This window comes from Tachysurus vachellii, chromosome 5, assembly GCF_030014155.1.
Source record: "Tachysurus vachellii isolate PV-2020 chromosome 5, HZAU_Pvac_v1, whole genome shotgun sequence".
NCBI lineage: Eukaryota > Metazoa > Chordata > Actinopteri > Siluriformes > Bagridae > Tachysurus > Tachysurus vachellii.
Window position 1 is genome coordinate 18,269,840 of NC_083464.1, and position 9,489 is coordinate 18,279,328.

The following is a 9,489-nucleotide window of genomic DNA, read 5'->3' on the forward strand; positions in this document are numbered from 1 at the left end:
TACAGACAAACCAGTAAACGTCATCCCGGTCTTGAGCTGGGAAACTCTTGCAACTTTTGCAAAGTGCTTACAACAGAGACTCCATTCCGTAAATGTTACGTAAATGTTTCCCAACACGGTCATGTTACACGTGCTGTTATACGAATAGAATCAACACCTTCTGACCAATCAGATTTGAGCATTCAACAGTCTGTGCTATTATGTGATATAATACAGATATACTGATTCTGAACCAAGTGATACTTTGGAAGGCTTCTGTTTAGTTTCAGCTGTTGTGGAAACAAAATGCTGAACAAAGTGCTATCAATTAGGAAGCAAGGCCGGAAATAATCTGTGCAGTGAGTCCAATGGCAATCAGAGCACACTCCTTATTGACAATGTCAGTGTGATCAAATACACAATGTTTAATCAGGGTTCCAGCAGTGAAGCTTCAGCTCAAACAAAGAGAGGATTAACTGTTCCAACAGCCAATCGCCGCAACTGTGACTAGACTACAAATCCAAACAGCACCAGCAGCCGCTCTGTCCTTCTGTCTTCTTTCTTGTGACACACACTAATGGACGATGGAAACACAGACATACCCAGAGAGGCCGTTATACTTAAATGGAAATAGGAGACGAGAGAAAGTGTGTATGTACGCGGACTTGAAGAGCTTTAAAAAAAAAAGCAACAGCAGTGCTAAATCTGGGGATGTGTGGAAAGGGAAGTGTGATGATTGGTTCATCAGCATGCTCCAACATGCTCATCTCACACTACACACATGCAAATTCTGCATGAACCTGAACATCTTCTAAATTAGCACAGGAACTTTAGACTATTTCAGTAATCCATAGCTTCAATATCCATCAAGCAGCATTACTTTTAAAAGTGTAAATGCAGTGGTCAATAACAATCAACAAATCAAAGATACCAAGTACTCCATACTATTTCTGTGCCATAAATATTTAATTTTGATCATCATAGAACACTTAAACACATAAGCCATGCACGCTGCCAGGAATCCCCTTGCATAAGGCTGAACTCTATATATAGGGGTAAAAGATGTAAATGGAACACTAAACCAAAAGCATCACGTTAGAGTTCTCGAGTGTGCATGCAAAATTAATTTGAACACTTTGTTTTTTTAGCCAAGCCAAGTCATTAAAAATGTTGGCCTTTTTTTTTTCATGCTCCAGCACATCCCGGTGCCTCACGATGGCCCTATTTAGCCTGGTAAGTAGCACTTATAGCAGTAAAAACAACAAAATATGCAGGACAAGGAGCTCCAAGGCCAAGACTGGGAACCACTGCTTTAACCATGAGATGCTATCCAAAAAAAAAATAAAATTTAAAAAGAGAGTGAAATGTACTTCATGCACATTTATCAAACTATCCAAATATTATGTTCATTATTTAAATAGGTATACTAATATTTAGCTAGTTATTGTAGTCATGGAGCTTCTCATTCCTGTACTTACCACATACAGGATAGATGATGACCCACAAAGTTTGATTTTAAATTTACATGAAACCAGTAAATAAGTGTGAGGTAAAAGAATGACAACTTTGATAACAGTGGGCTCTGAATTCTACCATAATAAATTATTTAACAGTTGTAAACCCCCAGTCTGTGCTTTACATATCCCACTTTGGAAACCAACAGGTATCCAGAAAATACACCATGTACTCACCTACTGCAGGGGCGTCATACTCATCCCCCAGCAGGATCTCTGGAGCCGAGTACGCCAAAGAGCCGCAGCTGGTGGTCAGCTTCTTCCCAGGCTGAAATTTATTACTAAAGCCGAAGTCAGTAAGCTTAACGAGACCCTGCTTCTCGAAAAATACCACATTTTCAGGCTTCAAATCACGATGCACCACATGCAGCCGGTGGCAGTAAGAAATTGCATGGACAATCTGGGCAAAGTATTTCTTAGCTAGTTCCTCGTTAAGGCCCTCCTCATGCTTCATGATGTAGTCAAACATGTCACCTCCATCCCCTAGCTCCAGGATCAGGTACAGCTTGCTTTGTGTGTCGATAACTTCATAGAGGCGCACAATGTTAGGGTGCTGCACCAGCTTCATGCAGCGCACCTCCTGGAACAGATGTCCTGTGGCAACCGAGTCCAGCTTCGTCTTGTCGATGACCTTCACTGCCACTTTCTCACCAGTGAAGACGTGGCGTGCTAGCTTTACCACAGCAAAATGCCCACGCCCCAACGTCTTGTCCAGGTCATACAGTCCGGCAATCTTGCCGTCATAGCCACGCTTCACACCTGCCATGACTGCTGGTGCTCCCTGGCTGGATGGGAGGAGGGGTTTAACCCCAGGGGGAGGAGTTTACAGTGGAAGGAGAGGACAGCTCACTTCAACACACTGGCTGGTAACAGCAGACCCATCATGCCAGGATCCTGCCCATCAGAGAGAAAATGAAACATTGTAAAAACAAAAGAGAAACCATATGAACTTTTATTAAAGCCACATTATATTATGAATAAATTATATGGTAAACCCAAGCTTTGATTCTCCCCCCGTGTCTAGTTTGTCTAGACAGTGAGATACAAATTAGACATATGAATGACTGTCAAATGTGAGTCACCAGCACTTCCACTCTTTGAAACAGTGTTCAAAATATTTTCCTTTACTGTCTAAATAACAATGTCACCTGGAAATTTATGTTTTAAATATTAGCAGCACAAACACTAATACCCATGTGTCAAGCAGCTCAGCATGAAACATCAAAAATCTGAAAAGTGGAAAATGACACTGGTTCTGCTTGTCCACTGGAACACAAGAGAAAGGCCTTGAAATGACACGCTTTAACTCCACTCCAAACATGTTCCAGCCTGACAATGAAGCAAAGCTCCATGAAGACATGGTTTGTCAAAGTTGGAGTGAAAGAACTTGAGTGCTGAGTCCTGACTTCAACCCCACCGAACACCTACAGGATGAATGCAGCTGTGCACTAAACCTCATCACCCAATAACCGATCTCAGTAATGCTCTTGCCGCTGAATGAGCACAAATCCCCACACCACCACTCCAAAATCGAGAGCAAAAACTTCCCAGAACAGTGAGGGTTATAATAATAGCAAAGTGTGGACTAAGAGCAGGAGGAGATGTTTAAAATCACGTGTGCTTGAAGTAGTAACTGCAGTTCACCACTGTGAACACACCTAAATGTGGTAAAGAGGTGTGGCGGTACACTGTACTAGTCGTGTAGTTATTCAACCACCTTCCTCAATTCTGTCAGCAATTCTGTGCCGCTGAGCGTTTCTGAAGCTATAACTAGTGGCACAGTTTAGGCCTAATAAATGGAGCTCCAGCACTCCAGACTCTGAAATGACTGTCATCTGTGCAATCTCTGCACGCTAAACTCCCATCTCCGACACGGCTGTAACCAATCAGACCACACTTCCCTTCCAAAGTGCCTCAGTGACTCATGAGCTTTCCCATCACTAGATTACTAAGTGCATATAAACTTCTAGCTAGTGCCAAAATTTAATACTTCACAGTAGTCAGATGTAAACGTACTCCATTTGTTTTCTAAAACTAAGCTTTCAAATGTCGTTTGTATTTATTTAGGGCAACAGTGACTGCAGATTATGAAGAATTGCTAAAATTGTTAATGCATCTTTGCACTACACATCGACATTAGTTCATCAAGCTTTATTCTTATTACACCTACAACAAATATTTAAAAATTTAACTTATATTAAAACATTTGCTTAAATAGTCTTCTGTTCTCTTGATGTATTTTTTTTTAATGTGGCAATCTTTATATTTCAGTGTAGCCAAGTTACAAACGGACCAAAACGAGGACTGAACAAAAGATCATCTCAAGTTTGGGGAAAATAATATTCCTAGCAAACTACACAAAAATGGATTGGACAGTCACAACAGTGTTACCTGTTATAAACATATTATAATAGGTGAGGTGACTGACATGATCCTAGCCTCAAGGCAGTGAAGCGACATGTAAATTAAACCACATTTATATATGCTGAAATGACATTCTAACAAATAACTATAACATTTCCCCATTTAAGCAAGCCTCCTGGTTAGAGATGCTTATTATTTGGTGAAGGTAATTATGCTAATAATAATTAAGCTTTGAGCTTGCTGTATCTGAACAGAATATTTGAAATAATTATTCAAATATTTAAAAAAAAAAATAATAAAAATTTTAATTTTGCATTTTAAAACCTCCACACTGTATGTGTAATTCTACAGGATGCTTCTTCTGAACTTATATAGATGATGAATACAGAGCTGTTGGTTATTTGTTCAGCACAACCCCATTCACACTACTGTTTAATTATCAGGCCTATTCACACCACTTGCTCTACCACAGACATGCACAGCAGCTTGATGACTTCTGTTGTGTGAAATGTGTTCATTTCTGCTATTTTAAAGCAATATGTAATTACACCGCAGTTGTGGCTGTCGAAGCGTTGCTTCTTTTGGGTGTAGCCCACTGTGGTTTAAGTGCAAGGAGACAACAATGACATTCTCTATACGTGTTTTAAATACCAATAAACAATACTGCCATAGAAACAGTCACATGTGATTAAAGGAGCTCATGGAATTGGAGCAAATGGTATTGGTGTGATGTGACTGACAACCTGCTTTCCCTAGATGTTTAAAAATGACCAAGCCTGTAAATTTACTCCCGAGACACTTGACAATTACAGATAAAATACATATACGTCAAGAGGGATGCACAATCATGTAGCTTAAGAACCTGTTTACTGGCATTATAGTATTTCAGAAAATGTCAGTACTGAGCCACTACATTGTTCTGCACATAAGGGCTGATATTTTCTCTCTTTTTTAATGTAGTGAATTCATCATAATGAGATTGAAAGCCTTATGGTTAAAGTGCTTGCTTCTGTGTGGGCAGGACAATAAAGGACTCACTCACTCACTAGTTAAACAAGCCTTGTTATTATGAGGGTCCTTTGTTGAACAATTGTTCCATCATGAAATAGAGAAGTGTATGTATCTAATATATACAGTCGATACACTTACCATCTAACTGGTTTAAAATAAAAATCGTATAAAAAATGCAAAACTATGGGCAAAGTGCTGGTTAAATTCCCAGAGCAATTGTGCAAAGCATAAAATGTAAAATATCAACAGGCTGAAAAGTAAAAGATGAAATGCAAGCCTTCATGTTACTGACAGCTCACAAATTACAACGCTTCTTATTGAACTGATAAGAGAGAAAATAACACCCAGCATTAAAAGGTGTTGAAAGGTTTTTGGGGTCCGGTATAGGTGGATTTTCAACATTTTCCACACTGCTTTCAACAGCTGCATTACACCTTCCATGTAAGCGAGTGTGATTTATAGCTAATAAAAGTGCAGCTGATTAACGCTAGCCGAGTTTGCAGTATAGAACCTTGCTGTGTCCAAAAATCTTATATTTGTGCACTATTTTACAACATTTTGTAGAAGTGTGAAATGTGTGATCACGCTGAAAATTCAAACAAGTACGTTTCTACAAGAAGTACGTGTTCACACTTGTAGCTTTGCTTACGTAATGGAAGAGGGGCAGGGCTACCAAGGGCTGACACTGGATAAGAAAAAATGATCTATTTTAAAAATTCACTGTATTCTGATAAAACCTACAGCATCCCATTTTGTGTGTTTGACATCATGTGCCACTAAGGGGGGAAAACATCCAGTTAATAATAATTTAAAAAAGTTGATTAAAAAAGTTATTGTTCCATTTGAGAGAATACTACCCCTTTAAAACGCATACTCTAGACAGCAGTATACATAGTGCAAGTGCATAGTGTGAAGTATGTCATTTGGGACCCCGTTCAATAGCAGAGGCCACGTTTAAATTTGTGCCACAGATTTACTCTTGTTTGCACAAGCAAAACTAACAACAATATGGCTAGAAAAATTAGATGAGCTGAACCGTGTAAAATGAGAAGTGATCAACAGGAATTGGAGACATTAATATTAATTTTGCCACTTCCAAGACAAAAAAAATAAAGTAATAAGGAAGAAAGGAATATGTTTAAAAGGCTGTTATGAAGATATGAACTACTGACTGTCATCATCAGAGCCTGAAGTCTAACAACCTGAAAGGTATCCCATCATCTGGGAAAACTTTAACCAGTATAAAATAAATATAACCAGGAGATCTTAATATCTGCAAGAACAAAAAGAAATTTGAAAACAAAACTCACATCTGGACTATTAACTATTAGTAACTAGTAACTATTCTATTTCACTCTACTCACTTCTCTAAAAACATTGTTCTATTTGAGCTTCAGCAACTTTCCATAAAAAACGTGCTTATGTGCTACAAGTGTTACTCACTTGGATTAACCACCAAAGTTGTGATGCTTTGTTTTTAATGCAACTCAGACTGCAGTCTATAGCAAAAAATCCCATGTCATCAACCACACAAATCTTGCAAGTCATAGCGAGATCAAGATTACTTTCTGTTCGCAAAGTCATAAAAAAAAATAAATAAATAAATAAATGAGAAAAACAAAGATTTGGGACACTTTTGGTGTAATTTCTTAGGTGATGGAAAATGTCTGACTATTAGATGCAATTTTTATCAGTTTATTTCTATTGTATTAACATGTGGGTCTACTTTCACTTTGGTGAACAGTTTCCTACCCACAATATTCATAGTGGTACCAGTTAGATTGAACTCATTTCATCTCTATCTAAAGGGAGTGATGCAGCAGCGTTTTAGTGCTTCAGTCTATACCTCCACGTTTTACACTCAATCATGCATGTCAGATTGCAGATTACTTTCTTTACCCGAACTGAGTCGTTGCTGTTGCTCAGCACAGATCGCAGACTACAGTGAGCTAGACACTCTTGCTGATTTGTTTTGAGGATCTAACAGAGAAATCCAAACACCGTCCCATGGCTCTGAAATTGCTGAAAAAGGGGCTTGACCCCCTGTGACATCAGCACGACACAAACACCTCAAATCCTACTTACATTTCCATTTCCAGCATTTAGCAGATGCTCTTATTAGATTAGATTAGATTAAACTTTATTGTCATTACACATGTACAAGTACAAGGCAATGAAATGCAGTTTAGGTCTAACCAGAGTGCAACAGTAGCAAGTGCAAGATATAGTGTTTACAAGAGTTAAATAAGTTAAATAAAGTGATAATATGGAAGTAATTTACAGATGTGTGTGTACTTTGAACATAATATACAGATTTACAGAAGGATTTGTGCTGTAACAAAATATATGGCTATTACTATAAACAGTTATTTACAGATGTGTATGTACTATTATCCAGAGCGACTTACATTCTGTCTCATTTTTTATACAACTGAGCAACTGAGGGTTAAGGGCCTTGCTCAGGGGCCCAGCAGTGGCAGCCTGGTGGACTTGGGAATCGAACTCACAACCTTTCGATTGATAATCCAGCACCTTAACCACCAGGCTACCACATCCCGACTTGACAGCATTTTGTGCTACACACACTTAGCTACATACTTAGCTACATAGCACGCTACTCTCACAGACCGGCGGTGATGCTGAATTAACACAGTAGTGTTTAAAACCCCACTAACCACATTGACGGGTTAGTAACACCGACATTAACACATCAGACAGATCATATGTTAGCTCAGGGAACACAACACTACACCAGATAAACCAGTGAAGAATTACTGATGGTTAGCACGCTTTAGCTTACAGGCTAGCAAACGTTTGTTAGCTCCTGAGCCGCTCGCTAACTAGCTAACTGATGTATGGTTAATGTTGGACTTACCGCTCATTCCGGGAAACACTAAAAACTGTAAAATGCTCGAATGCGCCTGTAAATAAACAACTGGATCACGTTATTTGATCCACATTTATAGGCGTTAGACAAAAGCCTTGTGAATGGAGCTTAGCGCTTCAGGTTTGACTCTAGCGGCGCTCACACACACACTCACACACACACTCACATATACACATACATATATACACACACACACATATATACAGTTCCTGCTTTTAGTGTGGAAGCAGCTGTCTGCGCGAGCGGCTCTCCGCCCTCAACAGCTGCAGCGCGGCCTACTGCGCATGCGGAATACACGAACGTCACGTCGACGTAGGCATTAGGATGCTAATTAACGGACCCATTCAGTACAGTAATACTCGCAAAACACACATACTGGGAAATCGGCTTTTTATAAAGGGGCATGGATGAGGTCTGTGGTCAGTTCGCGTCGTTCTCAACTCGTTTTACTAGAGTTATTTAAATTGTCCCTTATCTTATTTCCAGAGTGGACAATTGCAGCTCAAATCTCTGCCACTCATCTATAATGCACAATCTCAAGTTCTCCAACATTTACAGAGGGTTAAGGGCCCAGCTCAGGGGCCCCACTCAGGAGCCTTCCTTTAGGGGCCCCTTGCTCAGGGACCTTGTTCAGGGGCCCAGCAGTGGCAGTGTGGTGGACTTGGGAATCAAACTCACAACCTTTCGATTGGTAGCTCAACACCTTAACCACTATTCTACCACATCCCTCATTGCTGGGTTCTCTCCACTGGCTCCATCAGATTCAAAAGAACCATCTCATATAAAGACGAAAGACCAGTCCACACCTACATCCCAGCTTAAAAAAAAAAAACAGATTAGTCTGACAAGCTACCAGATTTATAAACATCAATGACTTAATTAATATAGTATTAAGGAAGCGGAAAATAACAGCAGTTGAAAAGATGGGCAACCAGTATGAGCAGCTCAACCTGTGTTTAGCAGATGTTTATGCAAACCTGCATTAAGACATTTAATAAACCGCACTGTGCACCGCTGCTCTTTTTAAACATCTAGTACACCACAAATGAACCCACCATCCTTCCAAATACAAAGCATACATGCATAAGACTCTTCTCTGTCTTTGCACCCAGGTTGTGGTATTAACTTCCCCTTAGTGTCTGAACAACTATAACTATTGTCATATAAAGTCTAAAGACTTACCTCTTCACCAAGCAATTAAATGTACACCTATTAGCCATTATGTGATCTGTGGATAATGTCTTAGTGCCAGATACCACAGCACACCTTGTGTAGTCTATGCTCTGATCATTCAGAGCTATTTTGGGTGGTTTTAATGTTATGGATGATCAGTGTACACTTCCACTGTCTGCTGCTGTCTCACTCCTTAGAACCGTACAACTTTTTGATGCATTGTAGACAAAAAGACAGCTTCTCTTAATCATCACAAATTTTACAAGGTTGAAATCTTTATACAAGACTTATAGTGACTAACTGTAGAATTGCATAAGACCGATGATGCTAATTGTAGAAAAAAAAATTCAATGCTGTGACTTTACTGCAACTTTTATTCCTCTAAAAGCCTCCAAAAATACTAGGTACTAAAACTTAGGTACACTGTACTAGCAGCAAATCACAGGCCAAGCTGGGAAAGTGGTATCCCATCTTTGCCAGCTGTTAAATGCTGGAAGAAATGAAACAGAAAAGGTTTCTAAATTACCATTGCTCATGCTCCATCAAAGATTAGTCATCTAT

The 9,489-nt window shown here is 39.4% G+C and overlaps 1 protein-coding gene across 1 annotated transcript in view; it reads right to left on the bottom strand.

The window, feature by feature from the left end:
• The window catches only part of snrka (SNF related kinase a), a 32,399-nt gene extending 24,414 nt beyond the window's left edge, over positions 1–7,985 (bottom strand). Inside the window, exons 1-2 of the mRNA XM_060870143.1 lie at positions 7,744–7,985; positions 1,671–2,387 (exon numbers count right to left, since the gene is read on the bottom strand). Of these exons, the coding sequence (XP_060726126.1) occupies positions 1,671–2,259 (589 nt within the window). The 5' untranslated portion in view covers positions 2,260–2,387; positions 7,744–7,985. The remainder of the gene's footprint in view (positions 1–1,670; positions 2,388–7,743) is intronic.
• Between the last annotated feature and the right edge of the window lie 1,504 nt (positions 7,986–9,489).